Here is an 18,969-nt window from a genome sequence, read left to right as displayed (position 1 = left end):
ACACAACCGAGCTATGCATATATCCTCGATGAATATGAGCAACTTATCTTGCCTATCATCCATGGATATACACCTGGTATACGGCGATTACTTATTCTTCATCCTCAATCTCTCTACTAATTACCAAACCCCCCTGAATCCGCACGAATTCTTACCGGGACAACTGACACCCGCAACCGCTCATTACCATCTACACTATCCAATCGTAGATCCACAGAAGATCACAGAAATGACTCAGACTAACCATTTTCGTTAGACCTCGGCTCAAAGACCTGCTTACCTACATTAAACCCCTGTCTAGATCGACAGAAATGTTTGGTCTGTCAAAGGCCAAAGCTTTCCAGGGCTCCAGCGATCTAGCTGCTCATTCCACCTTCAAGTCCCAGCTCCGTCCTCGGCGCTTCCCATAGGACGCCGAGGCCGACGACCGTTAAGGTTATCTGTATACCCATCCCACCTCCTCCCACTGGGTCTATATCTAAATCTATAGATTCAAGAACTATATAAATCGAATTCCTCACTATTAAATTACTCCTTCGAACTTCTAAATCAACCTGGGGTAAAACGGTCACCAGGCCGCTCAACCCGCGTCAGTCACGAGAATAGCCTCGGGTAATCCAGGGTGCTCCCCCACCCGCGTCTTGCTCGGCCATTGAGAGGATCGGTGCCTGTCCTGCTGTGGAATGTCCGACGCCATGCGTCGTATGTGAATCGGTATCCCTGATTCTCTTTCGGAAGTTAGCCGGTAGAAACTCAGGTCGCCGAGGGGTGCCGGGTTATTTTCGCTCATCCAGAGCTAGTTCCTGAGGAGGTGGCTGATGTTCATTTTGCGGGGAATAGCACGGTTAAGGTATCTGCTCCAAGGTTTGAATGTGAAATACAGAGTACAGCTTGTACTAGTAGTATTAATAAATGTCATATATCAAAACACTTACTCGGCACTCTCAAGACGCCTGGTCTCTTTGCGAAATGAGTCAGAGCGAAATTGCATCTCGACCCCATGCGGAAACCTTCAACTGACCATCACTACAAGCTACAATATGCATACGATCCAAAATTGAAGTCGAGGAACCAGATTGCAATTTCTCCCCTGCTCGTGACACTCGTTTCTAATGCATGCTTTTCAAGTTTGTTCTGTCGATTTTTCCCCGCCAAATCAATGGTCGTGAATGCAAGAAAAGAAGAAAAAAACAGACCCAACCCCAATCCAATAAGCTAAGTTCAATGAGCTAAAATGCGCTCGCACCCGGCCCATTAACCGCCCGATAATAAGTATCGTAGGGTGTGATAGCTCCCAAGGAACGTCTCATATGCGCGTTAAGAATGTCCAATCCATAGACATAGCTGGCATTGACCCAGCCGAACCTGCGATGTCGCCATTAGCATTTTCCATGCCGATCAACCGAATCGGATCATTAAACTTACCCTTCACGTGGTGCCCCCTTGAAATTGGTACCTTGGTTTCCGTACTCGGCATCGACTCGGTGAGGGTCGATCGGCCTAGTCACATCATATTTCTCGACGACAACGCCATTAAAGTCAACGAAAGCCTTGGTGATCATGTAAAGCCACTTATACGCCAATCTCTCTGCCTCTTCCTCGTACCCATAGCGCAGGAACCCGGTCCAGGCGAGCATCTGTTGAGGTGCCCAGCCGTAAGGGAAGTCCCACTGCCGATTGGGTCGCTCCAGGCCGACTGGGCCTCGTGACTCTTCCGATCCCGAGACCAGACCACCGAAAGCTTCCAGCCGAGGCAGCGCCTTTTGCACCATCTGTGCTGCTTGCTGAGGTGTAGCAAGACCGGCCCACATTGCCCAGAAGGTAGTTGCGGTTTCGTATACCTTGCGCTCCTTGGTGACTGTGTTGTAATCAAAGAACATGCCCTTATCGGCGTCCCACATCAATTGATCCATAGTTTGCTTGCGCTTGCGGGCACGGCGATCCCAAGCGGCGGATGATTCAAATTCAATGTCTTGGGTGGCAGCTGTGCGGAACTCTTGTGGGATCGACAGCTTATCCTTGAAGTGAACACGGATTATACGCGCAATGTCCACCTCATACTTATACAGCAAAGAGTTCAGGTCGACAGTTGCGAGGTTTCCGCAGATGCGCTCGAGACGGTAGCTGGTATCATGGCCAGACTCGCGCACAGCTCGGTCGTGGAGGAAGTATTCATCCAGTTCCGGCTCGACAACGGTCCGTTCATTGTATGCCTTGACAAACTCTTCGAAGGTCATGCCATGCTTCTCCGCATACGGCGTCAGGATGTGAAGGAAGTGGGTTGGTTCAGTCTCTGGAGGTACACCCCAACCTTCGGGGCGATATCTCGAGAGCCCAGTAATCGGATCGCGGCGTGGCTCACACGCCCATACCGTGTGATATTCCTTAATGGCAGCAAGAACAGAGTTTCGAAGGAACTCCTTGGAGTCGGGCTCGCTCTTAATTCGTTCATATACACGCAGAGCCATATCAGTCAAGAATGGTGGCTGAGAGCGAGTGAGGTAGTAGGTTCGGTTGGCGTTTAGAATCTTTCCATAATGCTTGATGCAGAAACAGAAGTTGACGACCATGCCCTTAGCAAGGTCAACACGGTCGCTAACAATCAGACCCAAAGATTCAAAGTAGCTATCCCATCCGTAAAGCTCGTTGAATCGACCTCCTGGTACGACGAAAGGGGACACCCGACAGTTCTTCCTGTTTGGTGTCCTCGTTATACTTCTTCTCCATGGCGAGGGCAAGTAGTCCGGGCTTGTCAACCAATCCCATGACATAATCTGGTGTGATCTCAGCCGGTAGCAGTTGCACATCCAATCTCAATTCCGGGTGTTTCTCGGCGATATTGGTATAATATTCAAACTGCTCGGGGGCACCAGGTGGGATGTAAATGCGAGGGCGGGGATCATCGGTCCAGTCCTTCGGATCTTTGCCTGCGATTTCGATATTGGATCCATCAATGCGTCTCGTGAGGGCCTTCCAGAAGGAATTCTTGATCAGACGGGAGAGGCGTGCGACTGGGTTCTCGCTCAGGCGTGCTTCGTCGAGGATGATATTCTTCCGACCGTAGTCTTTCGCGATAGTAAGCTCCTGCAAGAGATTGGAGAGCATGTATGTGCCACGCACATCCACACGTCTAAATCCCGAGGATCCGGCTGTTCCGACCGAGAGTACCTGCATTGCGGTCAGCGGCTGGTCCGCAGCTCATAGTTGTCGATCTGACACACCTTTGGCCCAGCATCCTCGATTGTAATCTGCATGTTCTTGTCGGTATCCTCCTGCTTCAGCAGTGCACCAAGGGTCTCATCAACGTCGATGAGGAACTTGCGGGGGTTTCCAGATGCCTCATCTATGCGGAGCGGTCAGTACAGTTTCACGTAGCTAGTTCGTCAGGAGCTGCGGAGAGAAAGAAACCTACCGTGACTACCTCGTCTGGTGGGGAGTGTGCCTAAGAGGTCGTGGATATTATCTCTCTCATTGTCTCTCACGCTCTGTACTCGGAAAAAAATTGACGTGAGCTGGGATGGTCGTCCGCGGGGTAGCCGCACAAGCACTGTGGCTGCTTACCGTAGAAAAGGCGCGTCTGCGATCTCTGTTTCTGGCAGAAGGATCATCATTGCCATAGTAGATCTCTGAATTGGAGTATGGGTCGATGGAACCAGCCCGTCGGGGACCATTGGACTCGGATGAGCTCATGGTCTTGAAGGGCGATGAGGAGGAGAAGTACAAAGCGAGTTGATTGTGCGAGACGCCAGGCGGGTCGTACGTCCACACCGACTCCGGAGTTCAGTACCCTGGGGGGGGTGGTTGTGGGGGTTTGTTGGGGGCCCTCGATGTATACGAGGATGAACACCTGGTTAGAGATGTCACACAAGGACCGTTTGTACTTGTACCCGGGGAAGTAGTAGACAATGTAAATGTGCAGCTCTGAGGAGACTCAGCTGTTGAATTGAACAGAACAGAACTGATGTGAAGTGATTCGATTCGTTACAAGCGGCACAAACTTGATCAAAAAAGTATCGAGTGCTTTGTTACCAAAAGGGAACTTTGTAAGAAGGATAGAAAAGACAACAAGAACCAGAACCAAAATGTTCTCGAAGGTGGGATGTCCTGATTGAGAATGACGTTGGTCGATGATGTCGCCGCTCCACCGTGGATCCGATCGGGGCCAACTTGCCTCTGATAAGCAATTCAATTTGCGGGGCCTTACTATAGAGTATGTGTCCAGGTCGGAGGTTTAAAGAGAGAAAGAGATCACAAATTCATGCCTAATACTGGATGAATGCCCAGAGTTCTTTTTTTGCTTCTTCTTCTTCTTCTCCAGGTGTGGCGAGACCATCCGTTTGCAAAGATCCAGGCAAAAAGGCAAAAAAGGTCATTGGGCTGGGTGGAGTAGCCAGCCATCTGCTGGAATGTTGGAGCTTCCATTTGGGCACCCCTTGATGCCTAGAGCTAGCTAAGGAATGCAAGCATAGAGTAGAGACTCAAGTTAGAGCAAAATTGAATATACAAGAAAACTGGGTGCTAGTCAATATCTAATAATATCTACAGGCCAGATCCGGCGACAACCTTAGATTTTGGCGGCAATGGCGCTGCCACCATCCACCGTAATGGTCGCCCCATTGATAAATGCGCCTGCTCGGCTACTCAGGAACAAGCAAGAACCGGCTACATCTTGCGGTGTTCCAATCCGGCCCAGAGGCACACCGGCCTTGATAGCCTCACCGAACGACTTAAGTGTGGCTGCCATCATCTTGCTCTCGAACGGGCCACAGGCCAAGGTATTCGAACTGTAAAGGGAACCAGATTAGTCTCGGGAAAGCAGAGGTACAGCAGCAGTAGCAAATAAACGTACGTGATGTTCCTCTTTCCTAGGTGATTGGCAAGAACTCGGCTGAGGTGGTGCAGACCGGCCTTGCTGGAACTATATGCAAAGGTCTCGAGCGAGGGGACACGGAGGCCGTCAATGCTGCCAATGTTGATGATGCGCGCCGGGTTATTCGGAGTAGCCGCCTTCTCCAAGAGAGGAGTCACAAGCTTGGTGAGGTCGAAGACACGGTGAAGGTTGAGGGTCAGGACGCGGGTGAAGGCTTCAGAGGGATACTCGTCGTAGGGGGCGCCCCAGTTGGAACCGGAGTTGTTGACCAGGACATCGAGCTCTAGAGGATATACCAATTGTGTTAGTGCCAATGATCTCCCATCAACCGTGCCAAGTGTGAAACAGAGAGAGGGGGAGGGGGGATATGACTGACTGCTCTCTCGCTTGGCCAGCTCATCCGCCAGCTGCTTCACATCCTCATACTTGTAAAAGTCGGCTGGAATGGCATGGGCTTTGCCCTTGCCAAGGGCATTCAGCTCAGTGACAGCCTTCTCGCATGCCTTTGCATCGCGGGAGGAGATGTAGACGGTAGCGCCATTGGTCACATAGCCCTCTGAGATCATGCGACCGATACCTTTGGCTCCGCCGGTGACCAGCACCACCTTGCCCTGTAGAGAAGCTAGTTAGTATAGTAGAGTAGAGAGAGCACAGAGGAAGCGAAGCCACATACCTTAACATCAAAAAGACTGGCTGAATCCATGATTGCAATATTCTGGAAGTTAAGTCAAGATCCTCACCGACGTGGGACTGATATGGAGTACATTTGTAGTAATCCCTCCCCCCTCGAAGCTCCTCGTCGCACCGCATACCCGAGACACCGACTGGACAAGCCGAGGCTCATCGGTTCAATGGTTTCTCCGGCGGCGGGCGAGTATCCCTTTTGGGACTGTCGGACTATGCCTATTTTGGTCACAACTTAGGGCACCTTTTTCAGGGTTTTGCGGGGCGAAGCTGCAGTTTGACTTCCTAAGGTTGCTCCCCAGTGTTGTGATCGCATTGGTCCCATACCCTTTCTTTTTCACCTTCGCCTATTCACTCTCATCCCCCTGTTAGACCTCTCAAGGTCTAGGCTCTATTCAATTGCATTATGGAGGAGTTACTAGCGAAGCACCGCAAGGAGCAAAAAGATCTCCAAGGCCGGATCACCCAAAAGAAAAAGTCCGCCACCAAGAAGACACGGAAAGGCGTTAACGATGAATGCGAACAAATGCAACGTGACCTTACAGAACGACACAAAACCGAGATCGCAGAACTCAATGGAGAGTCTACGGAGCCAGTTGAAGTCCTGGAAGATCTGAGCTTGGAAGATGGGGCTCCGGCCGATGAACCGAACGAGGACAAGACAACGGCAATTCCAGAGACAGATTCCACCACCCAAGCTCCCTCAGAATCAGAACCCGCTGGTCGAACGAAGAAACCCAATCGAGCAAAGGCTCGTCTCGCCCGTCGGGCCGCTGAGCAAGTAGCCATGTCGGAGGCTGCGGCTGAAGAGGCCAAGAACCAAACAAACTATAGAGGCAATGAGCAGGGAGTCATGGACGCGGCATTCAAGAAACTGGGTCTCAAAGAGGTGGAGGTTACACCGGATGGCCACTGTCTCTATTCTGCAATTGCCAAGCAGCTGGATGATTCTGGACTCGGTTTGCGGCCGGACCCAAGCCGAATCGTTCTCCAACCAACATCACAAACACGCATCGATACTGTAACATCGCCCCAGCATGATGGCTATCGCGCTGTTCGGGCCGTTACGGCAGACTATATTGTGGAACACAAGGATGATTTTGAGGCGTTTATGGAAGAGCCGTTGGATGTGTATACGCGGAAGATCAAGCTCACTGCCGAGTGGGGTGGCCAACTGGAGCTCCAGGCTATAGCGAGGGCATATGGTGTGACCATCAATGTTGTTCAGAGTGATGGACGACAGGAGAAGATCGAATGCGGAGACATGGACAGCTTCGATGAGGAAGAAAAGGCTAAACGCGTTCTTTGGCTGGCATACTACCGACACACATACGGACTAGGCGAACACTACAATGCCCTAGTCAAGCAGTCCTGAGATTTTCCAGAGTGTCACTTATGACTACCATCTCTTGGATGCACTTAATATTATAGATCTGGTGATAGAACATGAACGATGCATAGTTCTTTTGCATATCATGACAAGAAAAAACAGCGGTTCGATTTCATGTGAAAGCATTGCCAGGTTTTCTGGTCGTCATTTCAATTCCATCTTGAGTTACAGTTGACAATCCGTGCTCCGATTCAAGTCGTGATACCCTAGTCGTCACACCCAAAACGGCCCTCGGATTATTAGATCGGAAACTTTTCCCAGGCGCGATCCAAAATATGTCGTTCACTGGCAGCCTGCTGAACTCCGTATGATGTTATCAAATGACATCAAAGAAACTTTTTGAGAACTATAGTACTAAACATGATTTTCTTCGTTTCGATTACACCTTGAAGACAGCTGGGAAGTGGCCAGGTGGCTGGCATTCTGTCAACCTTGGAAGGTACTTGGATTTTCGCGCAGGACGTAGTCCTCCGACAACTTGAAGGCATTTATTTCCACAAATTTACAGAATGATCGAAAATATAAAGCCGGGTTTGAATTGCCAACAGGGCTTCACTACTCTACAGCAACCCCTGGATTTCCTGGACCGATGCAGAATGGTCCGTGATTAGTATAGCCGGAGGCTATGCTAATCACGGATTTTCTAAACCCATTGAATGCAAATTCAACTAGCATACTTTGATATCGTACACTTCCAATGTGGACACGAACTGAGCAAGTCAACAGGCAGCACTTTATCCCTCGATGCACTGTGGAGTCTCTCGACGACTAGCGAGAATAATTTATTTGGAGAAGATGCCTCCAAGCCACATGCCCTGCAGCCCTACAGCCCTATGGCCCCATTTTCGGACAATTCAACCTGCGCGTAACAAGGAGCCACCTTAACATGTGTTACATGCTAGTGCTCCCTTGGTTTCCTAATGATCCAGGACTCCTTTGTATCACAGCCAAAAGCAATTGAAATTATCTTGGGCCATGAATCTATCCGATAGCTACACTACACTACGTGTTTCTTTTATTCAAGTTGAATGGAACTTAAAGACTGTTTTCATTTCCACATCCAGCTTTTACTAGGATATCACCTAGCACTGATGGCCTGTATATAGTCATTGCAGTGGGATCAGCTGCAGGGAAATGTAAGAAAGCGAGTTTTTTCTAGTTACGTCGACGCCAGATGGAGACTCTGTCCTCGATCTTTCCGTTCTCCTGACCCATCTCGTGGGTTCTCTCGGGCTGCCAGTAGGCCACCCTCTCAAGGCCAGCCTTGCTTGGCGCACGTAAGGGGTCCTGCTTGATGAGACCCTGGTCGTTGTAGGGGATATCTTCTCCAGGGTGGCTCAAGTGCTCCATGTATGCCTCTGACGATGATGGGAAAGGGGGTCCAGGTGCCTTGGGGTCTTTGTGGCGGGGGAACTCCAGGCAGATCAAGTTACCTGCCGGTGAAGGAGCCAGAAGTTGGGTGTGTCGCAGGGCCCATTTAGGGCGCATAGATGGCTCGAGAGCACAGAAGAACTGCAGTCAATGTTAGTAACGCGTTGACAAGCAAACAAAAACTGTGGAGACACCGCCGGTGTCGGTCTCCGGCCGCTCCTCGCCTTCCGTCGTGTAACCAACTGGTGGAGTGCGGGGCAGCTCCGATCCGAAGTGAAACTTGAAGGGAAATAAACAAAAAGGGCAAAAATGAGGTTGATTTACCGTGTAGTCATAAACAATATCAAATCCATTCAGGGGCACTCCGATTGTCTGCAGCCAAGCATCATCGAAAAAGTCGCCCTGCACAAAGGTCACTTTTCCCTGACCGACATTCTGATCCCGAACGCGGTACCAGCTGTGATTTTCGGCCTCCTCCCTCTTGCAAGCCTCCACTGCCGTGGCACTGTACTCAAGGCCATAGGCATCGAAGCCGAAGCTAGCCAGGAGCAGGACATCAACACCTCTGCCGCAACCCGGGACCAGGGCCTTTCGACGGTATGACTGGCCCTGCGTGTCCTGGCCAACGGCCCCGCCAATGGTGCCTCGGCGTTGGACCAGGGCATCCTCCAATGCAGGGTTAGGGAAACCCTTATCCCAAGGTAGACCTTCACCCTTGTCCCAGAGCGAAGCCCAGCCATCGCGATAGCTGTCGCCCTTGAATTGGGACAGATGGGCCTGAACATCCTTGGGTTCAATCTTGGTTGGAACGGTCATTTTGGGTGGTTCGGGGGAGTGTGGGGAGGTGGAAGGTGGAAGAATTGCAGTTGACAGCTGTTGACGTTGAACGAGATGGGGTGTTTGTCTTCGGAACTTGAACCGCCCTGCTTGAGCGAGGAGACGAGTACCACACCGTCTTTCCATGCTCAGTGCATCATATCCTGTTGTGGGCTTATTAATCACCTCCTTGCAGTGTGCAGTCGAATGTCATGGGCGGAGAATACGTCAACCGTGAGTTGGGAGCTATGGCTTGGAGGTTAAGGCCCTGGGAATCCGGGGGAAGCTCTTCCGCCGCGAATGAGGGGGCACTTTCAAGGTTGGTGACGCATCAGATCTGCGGTTTGAAGGTATATCACGATCCACTGGCATGGACTTGGACCTTGGGAATGCTTAGAAGTGATACGAGTAATAAGTAATGAGTTGATGTTAGAGACTGATGCACTTCTATATCTTGAAACACAAAGGTACTAACTAGTTAGTAAGACACTGGACACTGGTTGCTGACGTCGGGAGTTGACACAAGAGGTCGGCAAGCCGCGCCGAGGTCCATTCAAGCTCAAGTTTAATCTTGACAATCCATTCCCTTCCTGTTCAGGTTCTCATCAGTCAATGCTAGATTGAGATTTGATGAATGTATAGGACAATCTCATGTACACTAAAACCAGCCAGATTACTGGCTTTTGCCTTGGATGCTTTTGGTGCAAGCGGGATACTCCGCCATCACTTTTGCCGACGGAAGACCGGCACGGTGATTCTACATGGTGACTGGCTCGGGTGGCCCACGACGCCATCTTTCGGTTTTGCCCCCTCTTGCTGTCGGATTTTAATCCACGTTTCACCTTATATAACATGGGGAATATCGTGGATCGGGCCTCGTCGGTCCTCGTCGGCGTTCCGCATCCAGTAGACAAGCCTTGTAGGTGGAACCGGCGATCTCGCACGCCCTCGATTTTTTCCTCTTCAAGACTTTCAGAAGATCATTCAAGTTTCGAATCGTGACTTCGGACAGACACTGAAGGTTGAACCGTCAGACGAGAAGCTAACCTAGGCGTCTTTGGTCCTGCTTGAAGAGTGTTACGGTGGATCCTGCCTCCGGTACCTCTCACCTTTAACTTGCCGACGTCAACTTTGCGACTTACTTCTTCACATCTGGACTTCATTCTTTATGCAACCTGGATCGCCATTGCATCCGCATATTTTATCAAACAAGTCGAGAATACTTCAGTCCTTCTTGACCTGGTCAGATAGGGTGGCGCATCAGGGTGGCTACGAATCACTCGCTTTCATATTACCCTACTACCCCACATCTCTTAGAGACAGTGATTACTTTTTAATTTGCATGAGAACCCCATCAATTCTTTCTTCCCGCGCGCCCAGCTTGCGTCCAAGCGGGTATTTCCCCCTGGGGTTCGAAATCTCTCCAATCACCTGCGGCTACAGTCCGATCTTCGTCATTCCAACGTCCATTCGGCCAACATGCGGGAGGAAAAAGTTGATGCTGCGGTGTCGCCTTCACTGGCCCTGAATAGAGCCGATCGTGATGATGTCCATTCGATAGCGACGAGTGGCGATCCAGAAGTTGACGACATGCGTTCTCGTTCCCATAGCTCCAGCATCATGGCCGAGCAAGAGAAGAATGACCCAGAAGACCCAGCACCTTTATCACGCATGTCGACCGAACTTGGTCCTGCGGTGGCAGTCCCTCGACTCAAACGCAGGGGCTTGTTCGGCTCACTTACTCTGGTGGCCGAAGTCGAGGACCCAAAGACCTATCCCCGGAGGATGAAATGGTTCATCACATTCATTGTAGCGTGGGCGGGTGCTACGGCGCCCATGGGCAGCTCGATCTTCTTCCGTAAGTTGACCAGTCTCGGGCTCTTTTGATACTTACAATGCTAATTGAGATTTGATTAGCTTCACTGACCCAAGTGGCCAAGGAGCTGCACACAACGACCACCATTACCAATCTATCCATCGCCTTGTACATGCTGAGCATGTCAATTTTTCCTCTATGGTGGTCTTCCTTTAGCGAGCGTTTGGGACGACGTACGATCTACCTGGTTTCGTTCCTTCTTTTCGTGCTTTTCAACTGCCTTTGTGCTATTTCCAACTCTATCGCTATGCTTATCGTGATGCGAATGTTAAGCGGCGGCGCCTCCGCTTCCGTTCAAGCTGTTGGCGCAGGAACAATTGCCGATCTGTGGGATCCTCGGGAAAGAGGCCGCGCTATGGGAATATTCTATCTCAGGTCCGTTGTGCGGCCCTCTACTAGCCCCCATCATTGGTGGACTTTTAGCCCAACGCTGGGGCTGGCGGAGTACACTGTGGTTCCTCGCAGTATACGGTGCGATCACCGTCATTTTCATATTTGTGGCGCTGCCCGAGACACTCGCTGTCCAGAAACCCACACTCCCCGAAATCGAGGAAGATGGCGAGCCCATCAGCCAGTCTCTCAGCCGCGTTTCAACCCGACAAGTCGCTCGAACCACCACAAAATGGCTTAAGAAGCTCAAAGTTATTTTCATCGATCCGTTAAAAATCGTCCTTTATCTCCAATACATCCCCGTCCTCCTAACTGTCTACTACGCCAGCATCGCCTTCGGTTCGCTCTATGTGTTGAATGTTAGTGTCGAAGCGACATTTTCAAAGCCCCCCATATAACTTTTCGACTATCATTGTTGGGCTTCTCTATATTCCAAATTCAGTGGGATATGTGGTGGCCAGCTTATTCGGTGGAAAGTGGATGGATAGCATCATGCAACGAGAGGCGAGAAAAGCAAATCGCTACGACGAAAAAGGGAGACTGATTTACCGACCTGAAGATCGAATGCGGGAAAACGCCTGGCTTGGAGCTTTTCTATACCCAATCGCGCTTATCTGGTATGGCTGGACGGCTGAAAAGGGAGTGTTCTGGCTGGTCCCGGTAAGTTCAAAGAGTTAACTGAATGCCCAGCACACCAATAGCCAATATACTAACTTGACATTCTCAGATGATCGCGAACTTTTTCTTTGGAATCGGCTCTATGTTGATCTTTAGTATGGTTACCACCATGTTGACCGAGTTCATGCCGAGAAAGTCCTCGGAGGGTGTTGCACTCAACAACTTCATGCGAAACATCTTCTCCTGTGTGGGATCTGTCGTCACAGCTCCGATCATTCATGGAATCGGCAATGGATGGCTCTTCACGATTCCGGGTCTAGTCGGTCTCGCAAGCAGCAGCGTCATCTTTTTCATGAGAGTCTTTGGGCCCCGTTGGAGGATAAAAATGGATGCGAAAATGAATGTCGCTCGCACATGATTTATGAACAAGGTTGCATTTGCATCGTGCCCGGAGTTCCGTGGGTTTTCTAATTAGTATTATCTATATCCCCGTCACTTTTGATAGCCATGCTTGATTTCGGATTTCCGGGATACACTCTTTAGATGCATGCGCTCTTTTTGCTCCTTTCCAAAACTATGGCTTGCTGGAGTCTCTTTGTGGATGATACCCATGTGAATAAAATGATTCATTTACTTCCAATTGATGATAACGCCCGTATTCCCATCTCCGACACCGTCCCTGGTTCAAGTTGCTTCATTGACTTCAAGTTGAAAAGATCGATACAAGAGTACCTCGGTCAGTGTTACACGATGCCGAGACCATTACGTGTGAGACCGGTGTCGGCTATCTTCGGCAGTGCGGGGACCCTCCCTTAGACCCATCGCGATAAACATTGACGCATATCAATACCCCTTGAATACCATCACCCTTTATTCATTGAAAAACGTGTCACGGCACTTGAAGTGGCGACAAAAAAGGTCAACTGTTCGATCGGTATTTCACAAGATGAGACAATTGTTGAATTTCAGAGTCATCGAGCACACGATCAGGTGTCAAAATATCCGTCAGCGCCCGGGTGCTGTGAAACTCGGACATGAAAAAGGACTCAGACTTGCAGTAAAACAATATCTCCCCGAAAGCGATCGCAAGCCACAGCCGTCCGATGTGACTTTAATAGGGGCGCATGCGAATTCTTTTCCCAAGGTGCGTCTTCTCCCCTACTTTCTCTCGTTTCTCGCCTCGCTTCACCACCGTACTGAATCAACTTCTAGGAACTTTACGAGCCTCTTTGGGACGACTTGCATGAGCGGTTACGCGCAAAAAACCGGCATATACGGTCAATATGGATAGCAGATGTGGCCCAACAAGGGCAAAGTGGCATCTTGAATGAAGCAATATTAGGAGATGATCGTAAGTGCTCACATTGAATGAATGTAATATGCTGATATCTTTGAAGCCGACTGGTTCGACCACGGACGTGATTTACTCCACTTAATCAATCAATTTCAAGATGATATTTCGCACCCGATAGTTGGAATCGGCCATAGCATGGGTGCGACGCAACTGTGAGTTTTCAGCCTTTCTGGATGTAGGATAGGAATTAACCGCTTTAGGGCTCATCTGTCTTTAATTCATCCCGCTCTATTCAATGGACTCATTCTGCTTGACCCAGTGATTCAGCGTGAAAATCCTGGTAGTGGATTCGCTCGAGCGTCTACAAATCGAAGAGACCTATGGCCTTCTCGTGAACAGGCCGCCCAAATGTTACAATCGAAACCTTTCTACCGTGCATGGGACCCCCGCGTTTTTGAGAAGTTCGTCAAATATGGGCTTCGAGATCTTCCTACCCCGACGTATCCTTTATCCGATGAGAATGGCCGATCCGCCGTCACGTTAACCACAACGAAACCACAGGAGCTGTTCTTCTATCTCCGACCATCTTATGTGGATGAGCGATCGGGTCTTGCTCGTGGCGTACCCGAAGATGATATGCACCCAGATGACATTGAAGACTCTCCATTCCATCGCCCGGAACCGGCGCACATATTCCGTCAATTGCCTCATCTAAAGCCAGATGTTCTATATCTGTTCGGTGAAAGCTCCCCGCTAAGTTCCCCGGCTGCCCGCCAGAAAAAGATACAAATGACTGGCACTGGTGTCGGTGGGAGCGGAGGATTGGCTCGCGGTCGTGTACAGGAATCAGTTCTACCGTGTGGCCACATGGTCCCCATGGAACTTGTTCAAGAAACTGCTGAAGCAAGCGCTTGTTTTATTGACTCAACTCTTTCTTCCTCGGAGCTACAAGCTTCAAAATTTCAACAGGCGTGGAGTCAAGTTCCCCATCACGAGCGTGTAGCGATTGACAAGCAATGGGAAGCATATGTCAATTGTTGAAATATGATGCGTCATGCCCGTAACACTTAGTCTTTGATGTATTCCAGCTTTGAGTTATTGGTCGTAGTCAAGTCGTCCTCCACACCATATTTACTCACTAGCAGGGTCGCGTAATCGTTCTTGAAGCGCTGCACCACACCGATAGCCTTGCCAGAATCATCACATAGAGTCAACTCGACCTCTGCGCCTTGATTAATGTCGCCCTTGGCCTCCCTGGCACCGACCTTTCGAAACATGAACTTGCTGGCAGAACTCTTACGAGCATAGTACATGTAACCAAAAAAAAATGTCCCTTTGTAGCTGCCAGATGTATCTGCATCAAGATAGGTTTTCTCCTTGGATGCATGGATCAAGTAAGGCCCGTTGTATTTGAGCTTCTAAAGCGGATTAGTAGGATGAATCAAAGACGATTGAAACGAAGAAGGGATAAATACCTTTGGGACTTGTTTGAGCTCGCTTGAGACTTCAATTTCGAAGTCACAGCCGTCAATTCACCCACCAATTCCGACATACTCCTTCAAGTTATCTGTAAACCCTTCACCCTTGACTCGCTTGGAAAATGCCGAGAAGACCTTGTCCGCTGTATCCGCGTCAATGTTTCCAGCGGCAAGGCCAAATGCGCCGTGTGCTGCCTTAGCTACCCTTCTCAATTGTTCCTGGTATTTCAACAACACGGGTCCTGTATCGATCATATTAGCAGGAACCAATCAACTATAAATACAGTTTAAACATACCAAGTCGTTTCTTTTCCTCGTCCTTGCGCACGCCATAGAATTCATTCTTGCCAACACCCGGACCTTCGTTTGCTCGAAGGCGGAACTGGCAATTAACGGGCTTTCTGGTCCCAGCTACAATGCTTTCAAAGCGTTCGGGGATGTGCCGGTAACCAGGAAAGCTTCCGATAAAGTCCACCAATGGCATCACATCTTGTTGCTGCTGATATTCAGTACATCGGCGCTTGAAACCTCCGATGGAAGGAAGGCTTACATTGATAACTCTCTAGTGGTTGAACGGTTTGACAGTATGACACCATTTCGGGGGACTTGAGAAAATCCCATGTTAGCATCAAGTCCACCTGCAGGCAGGGGGACTTTATTCAGCGGGTCCAACTCACTCATTGCACAGAATTGTATCACTGCCCTGGACTTCCTATGTGAGCGAATTTGACATTCCACTGCTTTGGCTTGAGCTTGATATATTTTTATTCGTTTCATAGCTTGCACTGGCTGAAGCTTGGAACGAATTATATGAGAAGGAAGCTTGAGCGCTAGCCTTCATTGCATTTGCCTTCTCTTCTGCCTTTGCAGACTCTGTGGAGGTAAATTGCTCAGAAGCAAAGAGTTTGCCACCCAGCTGAACATTGGTAGCAAAGAAATGACCTGTAAAAAAGTGTTAGACCTCGAAGTACAAAATTATATCTGTGGACATATAAAATATAGACGTGTCAACAAACCGTAATCGTGGTGGAATTGGACAAGAGATTCCTCATCCTTCACTTCTTTGAGTGAAATCTTGCAATCCTCTGTCAACTCAACACTTCTTGGCTCAAGATGCAAGACGACCCTCAGAAACTGAACAAGAACAATGTTAGCTTAGACTGTGCTGGAAGCATTATCTCGATGAGGCCACCTTACATTATATGTGACGTTCATCGTTTTGGTCGAAGATGATCCAGATGAAGCGACAGCTTGGCTTTCACTCTCGCTGAAATCTGCCATTTGCAGACATACTGGCACCAAAAAGATTTCCTCCCTGAGAAATATCAGTGATAGAAATGCAATTTCCATGTTCTAGATTTCTCACCCTGAAGCTTCGACATCCAGTTGGGAGAAAGAACTCGATGGAACACTCTTAGAGAGTGCAGTTGCAGTCTCAAAGACGTTGACATAGGAGTCATCAGTCACAACGTATCTAGGGATTCGGTATTTGGTCTGATATGTGTTAACCAGAAATCCGGGTGTAACTTTGGATTATTACTTACTTCAAATTGGATGCTTTTGTCGGCTTTTTCCATGCTGGTCATTTTTCTGGGTTTAATAGAGAATGCTTCATACAATAAATTAGATGACTCGGACACAATCAAATAAGCAAGGTCGATAATATACTGCACTCACCAGTATAAGGGGCCTTGTCAATCCTCTTGAATCCTTTAGGACCATTCGCATAGTTAAAAAACACCATTCGATGGCCGTTCAGGTATTGGGTATTCCGAAGAACTGAATCCCAGTTTTCTTCAGACATGCTACCAGCAACTCTGTTAAGCTGTCAGCCAAATGATCTATAATGAAATCGCGATAGAGCACTTCCAAGGTTCATCACTTACATAACACCGTCCTTGGAGACACCGGCCTTGAAGCTGGCATGATTATGCTTGCTAGCAAGCTCTTTCAGAGGTGCAGTGATCAACTCCGGCTTAATTTTCTGCACACGCATATATGAATCAGTTTCGAAACCATAATATATGAACGAGCTTCAACGCCACATACGATCGAATCCAGATCCAGGTCACTATCCAAGGCCTTCTGGGCACCTGCGCTTAGCTCCTTCTTCATGCTCTTCTTCTTTTCCTTCTCTTCCTCATTTTCTTCTGTCCACTCAAGATATACCTCATGGGCCTGAATGCTATCGGGGTCCTTTGTTTTTTCTCCCGAGTCGTCCTGCATCACATTCAGGTATTAACATTCCAAGTTCTCTGTAACTTTGTGCTACTTCTTGAAGCACATATGCAAACGTTTTCGTCACCCTTGACTATCTTTTGTATACAGCCCAACTCATGTCGTCACCAATACGAGCACCATCCTTACTGCAGAAGGCAAGTCGAGCCCTTTTACAAATCATGAGTCCCGAATTCATGTGCGCCATGCCCAGAATATAGATCACTTAATTTGCTGAGTCGAGTTTCTTTTCACTTGCCAATATGTTTCGGATCGTGCCTAGAGTGGCTTTTTTGCCGATTTCCGCCTCAGTGCTGATGCGGTTTGTCAACTTCTCTTCTCCAGAGGAATCAACAGTTCTGATGTTGAAAAGACAAACATCGTCGGTAGCCATGATGGTAGTTATGCGACTAGCAAAATTGATGACGCCTGAACTCTGCTTCTGAATGGGTGGACGGCAGAGATTTAAAGCATTCTTTTAAAACTACGCAAATGGGGAAAGGGTACGGAGTACATAGCTATCTAACGAAGCTCCACAGGTCTGCTGAGATCCACGATCGTATGGATCGGACCCATCCAGGAAACTCCAAATCCGATCGAAGGTTCGCGATGTGAAGCATCTCTGGGTGCGCAATTGCATTTATTGTAGTCACTATGATTGCGCGAGCACCATAATCTTCCAAAGAAATCCACGCTGTGACCATCAGCTCTATTGGTAACATCTTCTGTCACATAGAAAATCCAAGTTCAAGTTGCTTCTGAGCTCTAGACCCACTTCATCTCGTGAAGAGAATTCCTAACATAGCCGAGGGGAATTGAGATACAGAGTGCTTCAAACTTCTATTCCAAGTCTATGATGGGGGACTATGGAGTTACTATATGTATAACAACTTGAACCTTCGGCTTATACTCCATAGTTGGCTGCCTCGTGAACTTGGCCATGCACCTATTTCGCAAGCGCCTGCATTTACAGCCACGCCTACATCGACACTGGCTGGCACCAACACCCATTCTGTCTAGCCGAAGTTAGCGTGTTGTGTTTCCCTCGACACTTGTCAATACGAATAGTCCCGTCGATCGAAGGAAGACACATAATATCTACGGATACTCGTACGTGTAGGAAAGTATCGGGAATGTCGTAATCTTGCGCTGCAAGCCCCTCCTTCCCCCCCGATCGGCATGAGCGATGTCAATTGGATGTGTTTTGCGTTCTGCAACCCGAAGCAGAGCAGTTCGATCACATCTGATAATTTCAGACATGTACGCTAGAATCTGACTTGGTCTATCCTTGGGCCGATTTTCGTCCTCAAGCAGTCAATCTGAGACCGGGACACAGGTTGAAATCCAGAGCTCGGATTGGAGGCCTTGCTAAAACTTAGCCACTCGCCATGGGCGGATAGAACATGGATGCTCGGCCCGCTGCAGGGTAAGGATTGGGTCGTCATTTGACTTTGTGAGTTAAAATCGGAAGATGACCAGGTTCTGGGAGTACAACAGGTCGGGCGCTGTCTGGCAATCGCGGCACGCCCCGCGTCGCGCCAGTTTGTTTGCAAGAGCCAATGCATGCAGCTTCTTTGGGGAACGGAGTGAGGGGCAGGATCAGGGGGGTAGTGGCGACTGCAGCACGATAAGGGGATGAGCTTTGACTCGAACAATCACAACATGGCGAAGATGAGATTAGCCGATGATCGAGAAGCAATCGGAAGAAGTTGGGGGGGAAGTGGGAGGTGGGAGGAGGTGGAATGGCGGGCAATACCAATGGGAAGGAGCAGATCACGCGACGTGGCCCGGGAACTTCACTTGTTCCACGACCTCCTCAAATGCTGCATGCTGCATGTTCCGATCCCCATTCCAACTAACTCCCTTACGGTGCATTGAGAAATTGTGAGACCGTGAGGCCGTGAGACCATGAGGCAGTTCACGATCCGAAGGGGATTCAAAGGAGGATCGCCATGCTGAAGTGTC

The 18,969-nt window shown here is 49.2% G+C and overlaps 9 protein-coding genes across 9 annotated transcripts; 3 read left to right on the top strand and 6 right to left on the bottom strand.

Moving 5' to 3' along the window:
• Window positions 1-1,229: 1,229 nt before the first annotated feature.
• N7509_006854 (alpha,alpha-trehalase) lies at window positions 1,230-3,690 on the bottom strand (the record flags this gene model as incomplete). Its single annotated transcript, XM_056631491.1, has 6 exons — window positions 1,230-1,365; window positions 1,426-2,625; window positions 2,687-3,168; window positions 3,222-3,343; window positions 3,413-3,485; window positions 3,562-3,690. 6 exons carry the CDS (start codon window positions 3,688-3,690, stop codon window positions 1,230-1,232), a joined length of 2,142 nt encoding a protein of 713 aa, XP_056487042.1.
• Window positions 3,691-4,564: 874 nt separating this feature from the next.
• On the bottom strand, window positions 4,565-5,573 carry N7509_006853 (short chain dehydrogenase/reductase family; the record flags this gene model as incomplete). Its single annotated transcript, XM_056631490.1, has 3 exons — window positions 4,565-4,784; window positions 4,850-5,481; window positions 5,544-5,573. The coding sequence occupies 3 exons, from the start codon at window positions 5,571-5,573 to the stop codon at window positions 4,565-4,567; spliced, it is 882 nt and encodes a 293-aa protein (XP_056487041.1).
• Window positions 5,574-5,960: 387 nt separating this feature from the next.
• On the top strand, window positions 5,961-6,929 carry N7509_006852 (deubiquitinase OTU2; the record flags this gene model as incomplete). Its single annotated transcript, XM_056631489.1, has 1 exon — window positions 5,961-6,929. One exon carries the CDS (start codon window positions 5,961-5,963, stop codon window positions 6,927-6,929), a length of 969 nt encoding a protein of 322 aa, XP_056487040.1.
• A 1,170-nt stretch (window positions 6,930-8,099) lies between these two features.
• N7509_006851 (putative thiol methyltransferase) lies at window positions 8,100-9,131 on the bottom strand (the record flags this gene model as incomplete). The annotated part of the gene is made up of 3 exons (XM_056631488.1): window positions 8,100-8,456; window positions 8,508-8,594; window positions 8,640-9,131. The coding sequence occupies 3 exons, from the start codon at window positions 9,129-9,131 to the stop codon at window positions 8,100-8,102; spliced, it is 936 nt and encodes a 311-aa protein (XP_056487039.1).
• Window positions 9,132-10,610: 1,479 nt separating this feature from the next.
• On the top strand, window positions 10,611-12,433 carry N7509_006850 (MFS transporter; the record flags this gene model as incomplete). Its single annotated transcript, XM_056631487.1, is given in 6 exon segments — window positions 10,611-10,989; window positions 11,049-11,389; window positions 11,431-11,461; window positions 11,473-11,756; window positions 11,770-12,057; window positions 12,125-12,433. The coding sequence occupies 6 exon segments, from the start codon at window positions 10,611-10,613 to the stop codon at window positions 12,431-12,433; spliced, it is 1,632 nt and encodes a 543-aa protein (XP_056487038.1).
• Window positions 12,434-12,961: 528 nt separating this feature from the next.
• N7509_006849 (Alpha/beta hydrolase family-domain-containing protein) lies at window positions 12,962-14,350 on the top strand (the record flags this gene model as incomplete). Its single annotated transcript, XM_056631486.1, has 4 exons — window positions 12,962-13,159; window positions 13,228-13,366; window positions 13,413-13,521; window positions 13,570-14,350. 4 exons carry the CDS (start codon window positions 12,962-12,964, stop codon window positions 14,348-14,350), a joined length of 1,227 nt encoding a protein of 408 aa, XP_056487037.1.
• Window positions 14,351-14,376: 26 nt separating this feature from the next.
• N7509_006848 (uncharacterized protein) lies at window positions 14,377-14,622 on the bottom strand (the record flags this gene model as incomplete). The annotated part of the gene is made up of 1 exon (XM_056631485.1): window positions 14,377-14,622. One exon carries the CDS (start codon window positions 14,620-14,622, stop codon window positions 14,377-14,379), a length of 246 nt encoding a protein of 81 aa, XP_056487036.1.
• Window positions 14,623-15,499: 877 nt separating this feature from the next.
• Window positions 15,500-17,013, bottom strand: N7509_006847 (uncharacterized protein; the record flags this gene model as incomplete). Its single annotated transcript, XM_056631484.1, has 7 exons — window positions 15,500-15,729; window positions 15,804-15,921; window positions 15,985-16,102; window positions 16,154-16,313; window positions 16,465-16,604; window positions 16,674-16,771; window positions 16,837-17,013. The coding sequence occupies 7 exons, from the start codon at window positions 17,011-17,013 to the stop codon at window positions 15,500-15,502; spliced, it is 1,041 nt and encodes a 346-aa protein (XP_056487035.1).
• Window positions 17,014-17,098: 85 nt separating this feature from the next.
• Window positions 17,099-17,398, bottom strand: N7509_006846 (uncharacterized protein; the record flags this gene model as incomplete). The annotated part of the gene is made up of 2 exons (XM_056631483.1): window positions 17,099-17,229; window positions 17,260-17,398. The coding sequence occupies 2 exons, from the start codon at window positions 17,396-17,398 to the stop codon at window positions 17,099-17,101; spliced, it is 270 nt and encodes an 89-aa protein (XP_056487034.1).
• Between the last annotated feature and the right edge of the window lie 1,571 nt (window positions 17,399-18,969).

Source organism: Penicillium cosmopolitanum (genome assembly GCF_028827165.1).
Source record: "Penicillium cosmopolitanum strain IBT 29677 chromosome Unknown utg000008l:1.0-4398992.0:1.0-4402845.0, whole genome shotgun sequence".
NCBI classification, from domain to species: Eukaryota; Fungi; Ascomycota; class Eurotiomycetes; order Eurotiales; family Aspergillaceae; genus Penicillium; species Penicillium cosmopolitanum.
Note: the sequence above shows the minus strand (reverse complement) of the source record. Positions and strands in the feature narration are given on the sequence as shown.